The following is a 16,569-nucleotide window of genomic DNA, read 5'->3' on the forward strand; positions in this document are numbered from 1 at the left end:
CAAAGGGAAATGAAATTCCGTTCTCTCGACGGGAAAATATTACCAACCGTAACCAGTGCTGGTCTCTAACCGACTGATCTGCATATCGGCTTGTCTTATCGCTTAGAAGTCAGTCTGAAACAGAATTGGTATGACTCTATCAGGAACCGTCAACATATTCGTCGCATTGCAAACGTTTGGATCTAAAGTTGAGAATTGCTCTATAAAATGGAGTGTTCCTAGTGTTCTTGTATCCACGTCAATGCCAAAATTGCGGCATTCTCGGACGAAGAAATATTCAAGATACAGACAGAATTCATCACAGCCGTAAAATATGGCCTATGCAACCTGAATGCTGCCGGCACCAGGCATATCAATTTTTTAGCATCATCTCGGAATGTGTGAGCTACATTGAAAGTGATAGAATGCAAGATAATGCTGAGTGAAGCAGAATCGGATAGAGCAAGTCGATGTGATGTCAGAGGAAGTACTCCATGGTTTCTTTTTTTAGTTTTAAATAAAAGGAAGAAAAATCTCTGACTGTAGTTAAATGCCACATAACCATCACCGTATACATATGCATATTAGGGTGCGGTTTTCCACCGGAACAATAAAATGTATTATATTTAAACACGACCGACAAAATACTTTGAAAAAATATTAAGATTCGCGTTAGCCTCACCGATTTGATAATACACTTTAAAAAATAATTTTTTCCAAAAATCTCCTTAGATGATAGGAGAGTTTAAACTTAAAAGGTCTGCATAAACATTTTTGAACATCTTATAAGCGCAGTAAAAATATCTATTGAGATTTTCGAATGCATTTTCAAATCGGTCCAGCTCATGTAAATCTTAATATTTTCCGAAAGATCATTGAGAAAGTCCTAAAATATATATAAAAAAAAATATAATTCCGATGGGAAACCTGTGCCGATTTTTTATGGAGAGTGATGCACCCTAATGTACATATAATACAGTAACTCAAACAAGTGACCACGTGTTAATTTTTTTTTTTCATAATTCGTAACGTTTTTCGAGCTGAATTTTTTGTTATTTGTATATAAAAGTACCGTACAAGCTCTAATCAAGGCCATATATATCATAGCTCAGGAAAATTCAATTCAATTTGCATAAAAATTTCAATTATTTCATCTGATTTTTGAGAACATTTTTGGGTATGCAGTTTTATATATAGGCAATACAGTTTAGTCTAATGACGTGTAAGTTTCAGCCAGCTAAAACGCTGGCTGATTTTTTAATTTTTCTTTGTGAGTGCTTTTGGGGTTTCTTACACAAACTGGCGCTGATTTTTTGAAATTTGGTTGAATTTTATAATTTCTTTTATAAAGTTTAAAACTGGAGTTTACACGGTTTTTGGTTAAAGCTTGGGCAATATTTTTATACAAAAACACAAAAAAAAAATAATAACGCGAAAAACGTTATTAAAATTTAGAAAAACATCACCACGTGGTCACTTGTTCGAGTCACTGTATGTATGCGTCGCTATATACACATTTAGTCGTATTCATAAGTGTTAATGAGATGTGAAGGAAGTAGGTGGTTGATATTTAATTCTATCTAACTTAGTATAATTAAAAAATTCTCTGGCATTCATGTTGGTTATAAATAGTCTGTCCCATTTTAATTGAACGTAATGTATCATAGCTGTATGGAATGTTAAAGATTTCGAAAAATTTCAAATGCTGTGGATATTTATTTTTCACACAGTGACGAACAAATATCTTTGACATCCCACCGTATTAAATAAAATTCTTTGCCTAAAAACCTATCAAATGGAGCAAGAAAACTCAGCCTAAATCTGTCCCGGTTATCCTAATAAAGGAGAAATTAATAAACAGTATAAACAAAAAACTCTATACTTGTAAAAGATTTGGTTTAAAAGCTCATAATACCTTTTGTTAATGTATGTAAGTATTACTTTCTGACGCAAGTAGTTTTATGTTTTACAACTTGGGCAAAAAAAAAACAGTGAAAAAAGATTACTAACAATATTATGAAACCAAATTTACATACGTATTACGTAAACGTGCTTACACATTTTAGCAAGTCATTGATCCGAAGCACACTTCAGAAATAGAGTGCTTTGAGATAATATACAATGTTCTTCATGTGCTAAAGACACCTCCCCAATCGCCCGATCTTAGTATATCGATAACACAGGGCAACACTGATTTTGGTGCGGCAAATGTTGAAGCTGTTTTTGATAGACGCTGATTACGAAACCGTAAGTGTAAAGATTCCATAACGTACAGATTTTGAAAAAATCGAGGCCTAAGTGTGAAAAAATCGGGGTTTTGCAATATTTGAGAAGCTCTAGCAAAGAGTAAAAAGGTGATAGAACCTTCCACTTAGGCTAGACAACTGTCCCTGAAAATACCATCCCTGCACCATTGATTACTTATTTTGATCTACCACTTGCTAAAGCCTTACACTACCTACTACCACTCCGCAAAACTTCATTACGTAGGTGCCCATGGCCTCATATATTGAATACAAAAGTAAATTCCCGAAATAATCCCGAAAGTCGTGGAAAATATCCGAAAGACCCCGAAATATTGCAGGAGATATCAAAAAGGAAGCTAAAATATCACCAAAATATTTCCCCAAAAAATAAATCACAAAAGATTTCATTATTTTTCAATTCCTTAAACAATAAATACCAAAAATTACCGCCTGCTCTTTCTTTCCTGTGCCGTTTAGTATTTAGAAATCTATTACAGTATTCCTCGCTTCACTTCAAAAATGGCGCAAATTTTGGTTCAATTCCTGTTTAATTGAAAAGTTCGTCAATTAGAGAAATTCCACTACATTCGACAACCTAATCAATTAAAAGAAAATGCATGTGTACATTTTAAATTTAATGATATTTATATAATTTATACTTTAAACGGAAATATAAAGAAAAAAATATTTGTATTTAATATTATTCATAAGTAAGTATGTATGCTTGCCCTCACCTTTTTAGAGATAATTGTTATAAAAAATAAAATAAACGTAATGCCACACGTTTTAAATCAATTAACCGGGTTCAAATAAGCGGGAAAATTTACATGGATTTTTATGCAATACTTTTTTTACTCATAAGGTAATTCAAATCAATTAACAGGGGGACAATTAAGCGGGGAATACTGTAGTTAAATACCTTTTTATTTAGTATTTAGCAAGTCCTAAATACTTAAGATTCTTTTATTTTAGTATTATAAAGACAAAGTATTTGGGTAATTTAACTAGTATCCAAAGAGGTATTTTATATAAAAAAGTATTTAATTATGCCCATTACTAGTGTGGTGTGAGCAAAAGTTAATTATAACAAAAAAAAAAAAAAAATAAGTAGAATCTTAACATTTTATCGGAAAAGCGGTCAGCAGACTTTCTATTGATTCATTTGAAGAAAGATAAATTGCTTCTGATGAGACACAATTGATAGATACTCGTTCATATATGCTATGTATATTTTACTCAAGATAAAATAAGGACAAACCGCTATTTCTATACATGTAATGCCGAATTTTCACCAGGTATTTAAATGAACTTAATGAATGTTTTTATTAACCAAATGGGACTAATATTTCTAATGCCCAAACTTTGTAATTTTTTTATTATAATGTTCTTCTGACCTACATAAGCATACATACTTACATACATATGTACTTATCTATTAAAACTGAATACCTGTAATATTTTTCAGTTTTTGTTATGTTTTAAATGTAAAAATCAGCCAAAAAGTAATTTTATAGATGACGCGAAAAGTAAACAAAACTATGAGTGCTTTGCTTTTATGATCTCTTCCTATTTATAAATTGAATATACATACATTTCTAAAGGAGTTTTTGAAATAAACTTGCAATAAGTTTACTTCTTTAAGCGTAAGATACATGTTAATAGCAAAAGCTTATTTAAAATTCTTAAAAGCAAAAACTTTGTTACTTACAAACGCATATATTTGTAATCACCTCAATTTGAAAATAAAATGCAAATTAAGAAAACGAGAAACAAATGCGGTGAGTCCCATTCTCTATAGGAACGTTAAGCTCCCACAAATATTTTCTTGTAGAATGGCCTGGATTTCGAATTTACAACGAAGGTAGCATACATTGGATAACGAAGGGTCCTTTCATTATCGAAGTTGAGGTAAGAGAATCCTTTTCCAATTATTTACAGGGCAATTCTGGCAACTGTCTTTCACCTCACCACAGTCTTTCGATAGACAAATGTTTTTCGTAAGACAGTGGTCTATTCTGACAACTCTCTTAAGAGCTCTATACTGTCTTTCTAAAGACTAATTGAAGGTTCTGCTAACGAGGGAGGTCTTAGCGTTATGCTGTTCGCCTTTTAATTTGCAATATTTCTTTTTTAATAAAATATATATATATATATATATTTTTCTTTTTAAAACAATCAAAAGTAATAAATAAAAGAAATTTAAAAAGGAAAAATTAAAATAATGCAAAATAAATGCAAAAATATAAAAAAAAAATAGTTCTGAGAACTTATAAGTGCTTTGGAGTTCTTGTGCAAACTAAGTACTCAGTATCGATAATTTAGTAAATCGGGTATTGTCGTCGATCCTTTCGAGAATCGAGTTCTGAGTGCTTTTGGTATCGATACAGCCATATTTGCTGTATGCTTAGACAACATGTGAGAAAACTATTTGGTGTAATTGCTTTTTAAATAAAAAAAAAAATTGTGGTATGGTATTTACTAGCCCAAACCAAAAGTGCTTTAGTTATTGGTCGGAGTTCACATATGTACATATGTATGTAAGTTTCTTTTTAAATCGTAAATGGAAATGTCACTACGATGGAATATGTATACTAGGGTGGTCCTTAAAAAACCAAATTAGCGATTTTTTCAGTCTCACCCCTTAAATCGGTAATACCTCGGTCACAGATATCGCATACAAATTTTGGTCCCGACTGGAGACTTTTAAGGCGTGTCGCACAGGGGCCAAAGTTCAGATTTTTCTAGAGACTAAAAAAATTAAAACTAATTTTTTTGCCAACTAATACCCAAAAGCCAAAGATATCACATATAAATTTTGGTCTCGATTGGAGTCGGTTAAGGCCTGTCGCAATGGGGTCCAAGGCCAGATGCTCCATGGAGACTCAAATAATTCAAAATATTTTTTTCATTTAATACCCAAAATCGATACTACTAAAGTTGTAGATATCACATAAAAATTGTGGTCCCGATTGGAGTCGGTTAAGACGTCTTCATAGGGTAATCTGAATTTTGGCCCCTCTGCGCGACGCCTTAACCGACTCCAATCGGGGCAAAAATTTATATGTGATATCTTCGGTTTTGGGTATTAGATGTAAAAAATAATAATTTTAATTTCTTGAGTCTCCACAGAGGAATCTGAACTATGCCCCTGTGCGACACGCCTTAACCGTCTTCAATCGGGACCAAAATTTATCTATGATATCTTCGACTGTGGCAGCATCGACGTAAATATTTGCTTCCTCCATTTAGGACCACCCTAATGTACACATGTATGTTTATACTAAACACGCATTTTAAGTGAATGTAATACAATTCATAATTATTTACACAGAATTAACTTATCCACAAAAGCTCACCTACTCCAGTTTACATACGTATATAGTTTTTAAATACATATTTATATCTATATAGCAGAATTTTTTATTTTTATATACATAATATACATGGGTTATATAGCTATCTTATAGAGAAAAGCGGCTAAGTCCACTTTTTATAAAAACTTATTCATATTTTTCGAATATACAACTTGTTTTTTTTTTTCTAACGCATCCTACTCCATATGTAATGAGATTTTGTTCCAAAGAAATACTAATACAAAATATTGATGAAGTAGGTTCAATTCGCATGGAATTCACAAAAGATTGTATTAAAATTTTTGCAAAATAAATATTAAAAGAAAATGATTTTAGGATTTTTTTATTCTCTCCTGTTAAATTCCAAAAAAAAATTTACTTCCAAGAAGAAGAAGAAGTCCAAATTTACACCCCAACAGTGCTAACTTTTGCTCCATTTATACATACGTATCGCCATATTACGCCACATTGTTTACGCCCCAAGCGTTCGTTGAACACCTTGCACATTCCTCAGTCACACGCGTTTGTGCGGAAGCGTCAATGTGGCGTATATATATTATATACATATGTATGTATGCAGTGCCGATTTATCAATATTCCCCACACGGCACGTTAGGCCATTTGACACTCAGCCACATCGGGCCCTCAACAGCACTCTAAGTGCAGATACGTGAGCAAACAGCAGCAGTAGCAGTAATATGTATGTAGTAGTTACATATAGCGTAGCCTCCGCCATCTAACAGTCGCCCTATTTGAGAGGTGCATATGTACATATCGGGGGCACCTATAAATTCACAAAACAAAATGTATGTACGAGGGCAATTTGAAAAGCCAGTGACTTTTTGAATTTTCATCACCATAACTTTAAGTGCAATACTACTCCCATCAACTGTCGTCGATTAATAGACTACTGTACAATTTTGAGAAAGCTGCGGCATTTTGTTTGTTTGACGGCCATTGAAAGAAGACAACCTCGTGAATTTTAACGAAAATGGAAAAAAGTGAATTTGGTTTTTGCGTAAAAAAATCCATCAAAATCCACAAGCGCAGGTGACACCGAACATTCACGCAGTACAAACTCCTACCTCATTCACCATATTCACCAGATTTAGCCTCCAACGAATGGAGAGGCCATCACTGAAATAAATAAATAAATAAATAAATAAATAAAGAAGACGCTTCTTTTTGTCGAAAAATATATATTTTATTTAAAAAGTAAGTGACTTTTCAAATTGCCCTCGTATGTTTAGCATTCACGCATTATTTAAGCAACAGGCCGAATTTTTCCTGAAATTTTTGGTGTAAGTTTATAACACAAATGAAGAGGCCTACTAAACGCCACCGAGGAATGGGAATCCTTTTTCTTTTTTGAGAAACCTTTTCATGGTAGAAATAAACTGCGGAGTTTGCTAGTTTGGTGTTGAAGCTGGGTCCTCCCGAGTGGTAGTATCCACCTCTTACCACTCTAAATCCAAATACAAGATAGCTATTTTGTTACTTAAATTGTCCCTAAAAAGTACACATAAACTAAGTAAATAAGTGGTTTTTAGAGCTATGCACAGATTTTCAGAAGAAAAAAAACTTAAAAACAAATACCATGGGGCGTGTTTCTTTTACGCATACCCACAGAATATTTGGCACATTGACACCATCATTATTTTGGTCACATATAAGTACAATGTATGTATGTGAATGGACGCCGAAGAAGAATCTTAGCTGAGCAAAAGAAAAATCTCATAAATGAGATATGTAAACAACAACAAATGTTAGATTTCTAAATTTAGTTCTTTGCCCAGTGCAAGTGCATGTTCTATTCTTGCACTCGTGTGCAGGTTATGCAGTGCCGGATTGGCAGCGTAGCAAGAGCCAAGAAAGATAGAGGACAAGATTGCGCCAATTGAGCTGACAGCAACCGGGCGTGACGTCACTAAATACCAGAATGAGAGAGCAGAGACGAACTCAACAAGAATAAGAGGAAGAATCGAACAAAAGGCAGTGTTGCAAAGTTTTTAATTTGAAAAGGCACGCAAATCCAAAAAAAATCACCAAATTTGTATTGGTGTATTTAATGGACTTTATGTGCATAAAAAATTTGAATGGGGACTCTAGAAGGGTTTGCAGAAGAATGGGCAGTTTAAACTTTTTAACTAGTACAAAATTGTGTAGTGTAATTAAATGTTTTTAAATGGCTTAAATTGCACTACTTAGATTTTTTAGGTTACATTTTTATAACACCGTGCGACAGTCAATTTTACACACGAAAAATCCATATATTCACAAAACTGGGGCCAAATATAGTAAAATTGCGTTCTTACTTTTTTCTCTGACGTCAGGATTTTTTTTAAAAGACTTTGAAATATCTAGAATATGATTGAATCGAAAAAATTATTCAAAAGATTCGGTTCATTGAAGTATAACAATATGGGCATCAATAAAAAAAAAAATCTGCAGAATAGAAAAAAATTAGTTTTTGTGTGCACCAGGACGAATAAGTATTAAAAATGTCCTTTTAAATATTTATCCTTGAATATCCTTAGAAATTTGCAATATTTCTTTTGAAAAAGTATATGTCAAAGACTAATATGTCAACTACCATATCCTCGAATTTTGTCCTTCTAGTTTTATTACTTGTAGATAAAAAAATTTTACACTTCTCTTTATAAGATACTAGCAGACCCGGCGAACTTCGTCCCGCCCAAAATGTTTATATATTTTATTGAAACTTTTTGGTCCAACATTTTCACCAATAATTCACGTTTACGATTTTCATTGGCACATTCGTCTTCTAAGATTGGTTATTTGCCGCTTTAAATAACCTAAGGAAAGTGTTATATCCGTAAAGAAGTTCTTGACATTCTCCAGTTGTGCGGCATTTCATAGCACGGTTATTCGCAAAGCGATATAAATTTTTTCCTCTTCACTCCCTGGCGGCAACAATGACCCGGTTCTATAGTGAATGTCCTAGAAGCTTTACAGAATAGTAGGTGGCAATTTCAAAATGGGTGCGAATCATTGTTCTACAGAAATGCAATATACATATACTTATTTCAGACGAAATACCTTAAAAGTTTGAACGCATAATAATATTGGAAAATCACATCCATTGGGCCAATTGCAACGCAGGAGCGTTCGATATACTCAATGGTGCAACAGGTCGATTTAATCTGACCTTCACGGCCCCTTTTCTCACTTGGCTATTTTTAGTAATAGCTCGACTTCAGCACCACTTGGCAGCACGTTTTTGCAATAGTATTGCATACATATTTAAAACATTAGCCAAATCGGATCATAAATAAGATTTTTAGTAATAACTCAACTACAGCGCCAACTGTCGGATTAAATTGTGAAACTAAACCATCCAGAGACCCACTCAAATACACAAAAAGTTTCGTTAAAATCCGTACAACCATTTAGGAGGATTTCACTCACAAACACACCTACAGAAGAATAAAAAAATTCATTCAAAGATAGCTAAAGGTCGGTAGGTTTGTAGGCCTCACACCCCTTTTCAAATAGCCCAAATTTTCTCCATGAGTATGGGCATCAATTCAACTATATACATATCTCCATACGAAGTTCCAGTACTGTACCATGAATACTTTCAGAGATATGCAATATAAAAATTCGATTTATATGGGAGGTGCCACGCCCCCCTTTCCAAGAGATGCCCTCTTTCTTCATGAGTATGCGATTGATTTCGTATATCTCCATACCAAGTTCCAGAACTCTACCATGAACACTTCCAAAATAGGCAGTATGAAAAATTCGGTTTGTATGGAAGATGCCACGCCCCCTTTTCCAATAGTTCCAATTTTTCTCCAAGAGTATGCGATTGATTTCGTATATCTTCTTACCAAGTTCCAGAACTCTACCATCAACATTTCCAGAGATTCGTAGTATGAAAAATTCGGTTTGTATGAGACATGCCACATCCCTTTTTACAATAGCTCAAATTTTTCTCCATGGGTATGTGATTGATTTCGTATATCTCCATATCTAGTTCCAGAACTCTACCATGTACACTTTCAGAGATATGTAGCTGCAACGATATCAATTTTTTAAAAATCGGTTAGTAATTTTTTTGTTAAATTTTTGTTTATAAAAAAGGTTTTTTTCCTTTAAATTTTTTTCTCAAATCTTTTCATACAAAGTATACTAATACGCACATCAGAAGAAAGGAGGTTCAATAGCGTTTACAACGATACCCACTTTTTTAAAACAGTTCAAAATTTATTAAAATATAAGGTTTTTATTTTTTTGAAGACCCGACCTTTGACCCTTTATGGCACCTGTAATAAAAGTTTGCACAAAAGAAGTTATATACCATTTAAATAAGAGAAAAACGCTCACTATGGCTATATTTTTAGTTTTTTAGTTATTTACATATAATAATAAAATATAATTTTTTACCAAAGGTCCTATTTCGAACTTGGAAGCCCATATCTCGATTTTACCTATGACTCAATCTCTTAAAAAAAAAATGGTTTAATATACAGCCGAGTGTTGTACAGTGTAATGATTCGAGTATCTTCATTTCTTATAAAGATAAGTGTAAATTTTTTTTTTATATAAAACTAATAAAGCTAGAAGGACGAAATTCAAGAATGTGGTTAGTCCTTAGCGTATATTTTTATCAAAAATAAATATTGATAATTTCCAAGGATATTCAAGGATAAAGTTTTAAAAGGACACTCTCAAAACTTATTCGTCCTGGTGCACCAAAAAATTAAATTTTTTTCAATTCCACAGATTTTTTTTCCGTTTAATTGATACCGATATTGTTATTCTACAATGCACCAAATCTTTTAAATAATTTTAGTTATGTAATCATATCCTAGAAATTTCAAAGTCCTGTAAAAAAAATCCTGATGTCAGAGAGAAAAACTAAAAACGCCGTTTTACTATATTTAGCTCCTAGTTTTGTGAATGTATTGATTTTTAGTGTGTTTTAAAATTTTTTGGTTTTTGTCGCACGGTGTAATAAGCGTTAAGGTGTCCCATTATTCATTTCCTCACTATGTAGATACATTTTCCAATTTTTTTTAAGAAAAATTTATAAATAAATAAATTAATTTTTTTCGAATGTTTGAGTTTCGACTTGAGCGATTATTACTTGTGGCCACAAACATATACACATTCATATATCCATAGGCAGATGCTATAAGGTTTTGTGCTTTTTACATGCAGACAAGCTGCTTTTATTTACATCGCTTTTATTACCTTTTTACTATGCTCTATTTTTGTTTTGGATAGACGGCCAACAAGCCGATAAACAAATATACTTATGTGTATATAAACATATTTTCAAATCTACATACATACAAATATATGTATGCTGTGAAAAGGTGATGTGTTTATGCTCTATAATTGTTTACATGCATATGTATATACAAACATATTTATACGTACATACATACATACATACATACATACATACATACATATGAACATACATCGTTGAATTAGCTTCTAATTGCGATAAGTAAACAATAAAAACGATAAGTTCATTTCAGTTTCGATTCTTTGCCGCTGCGAATTCCATTTGTTATTGCTTACTTGTAATTTTTGTTTAGACTTTCTCTGTCATGTAATAATTAAGTAATTATAAAGGAAATTGTTTATAGACAGGAAATAATAATCGATTGGCACGCGAATAAATGCAGATACATATATTCAGTGTTTACCGAAAAGAGAAGGGGAGTGACATCATATAAACCAGAGAACGTATTGAAACTTTTGACTTTTGTTATTTTGAGCAGAAAATATCGATTATTATTATTTTTTTATGTTTATTTTTTGGGAAAAATAGGAGACACAATTTACCTGATACTTTAAGATACGAGTGCGAAAACTGATTGGTCCACCGGCTTTAGATAAGCAAACTGATAAACAAATGATCTATGCGCGCGGATCTACACCGCACAGTGTTAGAATGTGCCAATCTAGAGGGACTAAATATCTAAAAAAAAATAAATGCTTCAAATTCGTTGATATTTTAGTACATGTAAGAAACAATATCGAAATTTTACTTGTACAGTCAATTCTGCCACCATATTTCGCGAACGGTTATGTCACAAGCTCCCGCGTCTCAACCAACACGACTGCGGAAGTTGTGGAAAAATCTATCTGGGGATTCAAATATACCTATTTATTACGTGTACGGCTTGTCAAAGCATTAAGCGATTCAGTTACCTACAGAGACATGTAAATAGGTTAGGTTAGAAATTGTTAATTAATTAAATTTCATTTTATTTAATTCGTCTGGACCCGTACCCAACATTTTCATAACTACATACTTCGGAAATAACTCATTATTATTTCGACATAATTTCGTGACTAGACCCAAAATTGTCATTAAGTAGTCATGAAGTGGTTCTGAAAAAGTCGGCAACTTGTCCGGAAATGATCTCGTAATAGTCTTGAAACGGTCCTAAAATTATGCCGAACTAGTCCCAAAAACTTCCTGAAATAGTCACAAAATTGTATTGAAGTATTCGTGAATTATTGCGCAATGGTCACGAAATTCTCTTCAACCAGTCTCAAATTGGACCTGAACTATTCCCGAAATGAAGCCAAGATAGTCCCGAAAGAGCCCTAAACTAGGCCCGAAATGGTCCTGAGGTAGCTGTCGTACTAGTCCTGAAATGGTCCTGAAATAGGCCTGAACAGGCCCCGACACCTTCGAAAAAGTCGTCAAATGGTCCTGAACTAGTCCCAAAATATTCTTGAAATAATCCTAGCTAGTCTCGAAATGATTCAGAACTTTGTATGTATCCCCAAAACGGTCCTCAAATACTCGTCGACTAGCGGAGATGTTCTTGAATAGGTCCGTAAGCGATTCCGGAATTGCCCCGAACGAGTCCCGAAATGGTCCTGAAAGGTCCCAAAATAATCCCGAACTAGTCGCGAAATGGTCTTAAACTAGTCGTCAGCTAGGCGCGAAATGGTCGTGCAAGAGCCCTAAACTAGTATAGAAAGGTTAATTTGTACTTACAAGGCACAATTTCAGATTTTCTGCTGGCTACAAATTTTTGCTTGGTTACGGCAAATTTTACACGTAGCGAGAGCCTAACCTATTTATTATGTAGTACTTTAATAAAATAAAAGGCGAAATATTGGCATTCAAATACTAAAACAATGTATCATACATGCTCCTAATATAAAAAAATTACTTATAAGCTCTCGTTTTCTTTTCTTTCAGAACATCTGCAAATCAAACTTCCAACCACAACTCACGCCCACATTTGCTACGTGAAACGTCCCAATAACAAAACCAACGCTTGCCGCGAAAAAAATTCGAAATCGAAATCTTACAACTAAAAAAACACATGAATACATAAATAAGTCTTAAAACGGGATTGCGCATTCGAAATCTAACTAATAAAGTCAGCTTTGTTTCAAATCTCTCATTACTAAATAGGTCTTTCATATAAAAATCGATTTCGTACAACGCAGCTATTCTAATAGCAGTCAATGATGCAATACACAACCAAACAACATGCCGCTTCCCAGTTTAGTGCAGCACACCTCGCACAGTAGAGCGATTAGGTCCACACAGTGAAGCGCACATGCTTTATTAGACAACAAAATATACATAGTTAGATAAGTAGCAGCAGCTTGAAGCAAACCTCAAAAAGCAACAAAAAAAAAAATCCTCTTACCAATTAAATAAATTAGCTCATATCTCTGTAAAATGCGTAGTTAAAGTCATAGTAATCAGTTAATCAATAATTAATAGTAAGCGTCTACTTTGGGCGCTAGTACGCAAAATATTTTAAAACATACATATATTCATAACAAAGCACGAGCTTCCTAGTAAAGACCTCATCATTAAAAACAACAAAAAACCAAAGGCCCGAGATATCTCAAAGGAAAAGCATTTATTGGTAAACTCACAGAAAGCTGAAAGGCATCATACAAGCACAGAATGTAGAAAGCATCCAACTGTATAAAATTAAAGAAAAAAAACCACATCAAATAGCAAACGAACTCACTACACAGCTTCAGCTCAAATCACACAACTAGGATAGGAGTAGCACAGCAGTTATCAACTTAAGCGAGCACAGCATATATTGCCCAACACGCCTGCAACCACCCACACATTAATATACAGACACTTGCGAACGCCCGAGTAACCGTCCAGTTTACGAGACACACCAGAGCCAACGAAATAGACGTAGCGACAAGAGCACACAATACAGCTGCATCTGGTACCACCGCGGTCTTGAAAGTTGGTGTTGTTGTCAAAATTACAACAGACTTAAGAATTACTTTATTTTAAAGCGCGCTGCTCAAAGCAGCCGCATGGCGAATTCCACCGTCGCATAAACGGTCCATAGAAGAAACCAGCGTACTTCAGGAAAATAAATCTATAGAGATAATATACTTCAGAATGGGTTCTTTTATCATGAGTAGAAAACACAGCCGTGATCGTACGCTGATCGCGATTTTTTGTCTGCTCTTGGTGTGCACAACAACGCTCAGACTTGTCCAAGGCGCAGAGTCGCCCAACAACGGCACATCAAACAATTTGGCTGCCGTTGACAACAAACCCGATGATAAGGTGACTCGTAATACGAACAAAGAGGAGGCGAACTCGGACGTAAGTGCTGTTGCTGAAGCCGGCAGTGCCGGTAGTGGTGGTGGAGGAGGCAAGGGCGTTGGCGGAGACACTCCGAATGATATTCAAAATGATGCCAATGTTGGCGGCAATGATGGTGATGAGGATAACGCTGGCGTTTCGGAGGCCAATTCGAATGAGGGCGATAATGTCACCGCCTTGTCGCAGCACAGTGGCAGTTCATTGCAATGCAAAGACGGTCTGCTGCTTAAAGCTTGGATGCCAATCGACAATGTGAGTACCGGTGATCGCGTTGCGCGGGGCCTTGTGTACTTCCTAGCGATGACGTATTTGTTCATTGGCGTTTCAATTGTGTCAGATCGTTTTATGGCGGCGATTGAAGTGATCACGTCCAAGGAGAAGGAGGTAGTTATCAAGAAGAAGGGCGGCGAAACACAGGTTGTCGTGGTGCGCGTCTGGAATGAGACCGTAGCTAATTTGACGCTGATGGCGTTGGGTTCCAGTGCGCCGGAGATTCTTCTGTCCGTTATCGAAATGTTTCAAAAGGGCTTCGAGGCTGGTGACTTAGGTCCGGGTACAATAGTCGGCTCGGCCGCTTATAACCTATTTGTGATTATCGCCATTTGTATTGCGGTCATACCGAACGGGCAGGTACGAAAGATCAAACATTTGCGGGTATTCATTGTGACGGCCGCATGGTCGCTATTCGCCTACGTATGGCTGTATTTAATTTTGGCACAAATTTCGCCAGGCCGTGTCGAAGTATGGGAGGGTTTGTTAACATTCATTTTCTTCCCCACTACCGTGCTGACGGCTTATATAGCCGACAGACGTTTGTTGATTTATAAATATCTTGACAAGAATTACCGCATGAATAAGCGGGGCGTTATTGTGAGCGCTGAGGGCGACGCCGTACTCGAGATGAATCGTCATGAAAGTATTAAGGAACTGGCAGAGAACGAAGAAATGAAGGACTTCGAGGATGCGCGACGTGAATACATTTCAACGCTGAAAGAACTGCGCAAGAAGTACCCACAAAGCGATCTGGAGCAATTAGAAATGATGGCTCAGGAGCAATTGATCAATCGAGGCCCCAAATCGCGCGCTTTCTATCGCATACAAGCCACCCGTAAGATGATGGGCAGCGGTAATATAATGCGCAAAGTGCAGGAGCGTGCTCTCACCGATCTGAACGAGGTGAAAGCACAGCTGCATCGCGTCGAAGTGGAGGCCGAAGAAGATGATACGACGGTACGCATCTGCTTCGAGCCCGGCCACTACACTGTCATGGAGAGTTGTGGCGAGTTTGAGTTACGCGTCGTGCGACGCGGTAATCTATCCGGTTATACGACGGTTGAATATCAAACGGAAGACGGTTCCGCCGAGGCCGGTAGCGATTATATTGGCAAAAAGGGTGTGCTCACTTTTCCACCGGGTGTCGATGAGCAACGTTTCAAGATCGAAGTTATTGATGATGACGTATTCGAGCAAGATGAACATTTTTATGTGCGTTTAAGTAATCCGTCAGATCCGGCAATTTTGGCAGTACCAAAAGTAGCTACTGTCATGATACTTGACGACGATCATGCTGGCATTTTCGCCTTCAATCAAAAGACACACGAGTTTGCGGAATCCATTGGCACATATGACCTGAAGGTGCAGCGTTATTCGGGCGCACGTGGTAAGGTGATCATACCATATTGGACGGAGGATGGAACTGGGAAGGCGGGCAAAGATTACGACCCAGTGCAGGGAGAGTTGGTCTACGAAAATAATGAAACTGAGTAAGTACAAAAGTGTGTAAGCCATTGAGGCTATTTATTTTAACTATGAGGGTGCAATAATCTACTGATAATGAATCTATTTAAGCCTGCATAAATCACAGGCTCCGATTGATGGAAGCGCTTAGTAAAATCTTGGTCCATTTAAAAAAAAAAAATATCAACTTGGGAAAACTCTAACAGGCATGCTCTTTGAGATCTTTTCTATCGTCGAAATATTACATATGTACATATAAATATACTTAACTGTTTATAATTCAATTATTTTCCAGGTTTCATAACATAGCTCATATTCCGCTGCGTAAGGCCAATAAGAATTATTTAAAGTAGTGGGAATATCATTACTGAATATAAAATAGTTAAATATTAAAAGTTTTATGTATTTACGTATTTTATTTCGAACATTTTATCATAAGAGGGCGGCCCATTTTTTTTTTTTTTTTTTTGTATAAAACCCCAATTCCATGATACATCATTGTCTTCAATGAAAATTGTAGGTGACTCTAATCTGCTTCAATTAGTATTATTAAAATGATCCACAATACTTGCAGAAAACCGCATCCAGCTCAAAAGTTATAGATTCAAGCGCTCAGTGTCCCAAAAAGTACACGGTACGCTATAAGTTACCT

General features: G+C 35.4%; 1 protein-coding gene across 1 annotated transcript; it reads left to right on the forward strand.

The window, feature by feature from the left end:
* Positions 1-13,547: 13,547 nt before the first annotated feature.
* Positions 13,548-15,947, forward strand: LOC108367401 (sodium/calcium exchanger 3-like). The gene has a single exon (XM_017622007.1). It carries the CDS (start codon positions 13,971-13,973, stop codon positions 15,945-15,947), a length of 1,977 nt encoding a protein of 658 aa, XP_017477496.1. The 5' UTR covers positions 13,548-13,970.
* The last annotated feature ends 622 nt before the right edge of the window (positions 15,948-16,569 follow it).

The sequence above is a fragment of the Rhagoletis zephyria genome, unplaced genomic scaffold (genome assembly GCF_001687245.7).
Source record: "Rhagoletis zephyria isolate East Lansing unplaced genomic scaffold, Rhagoletis_zephyria_1.1 Rzeph_scaffold_02666, whole genome shotgun sequence".
Classification (NCBI taxonomy): Eukaryota; Metazoa; Arthropoda; class Insecta; order Diptera; family Tephritidae; genus Rhagoletis; species Rhagoletis zephyria.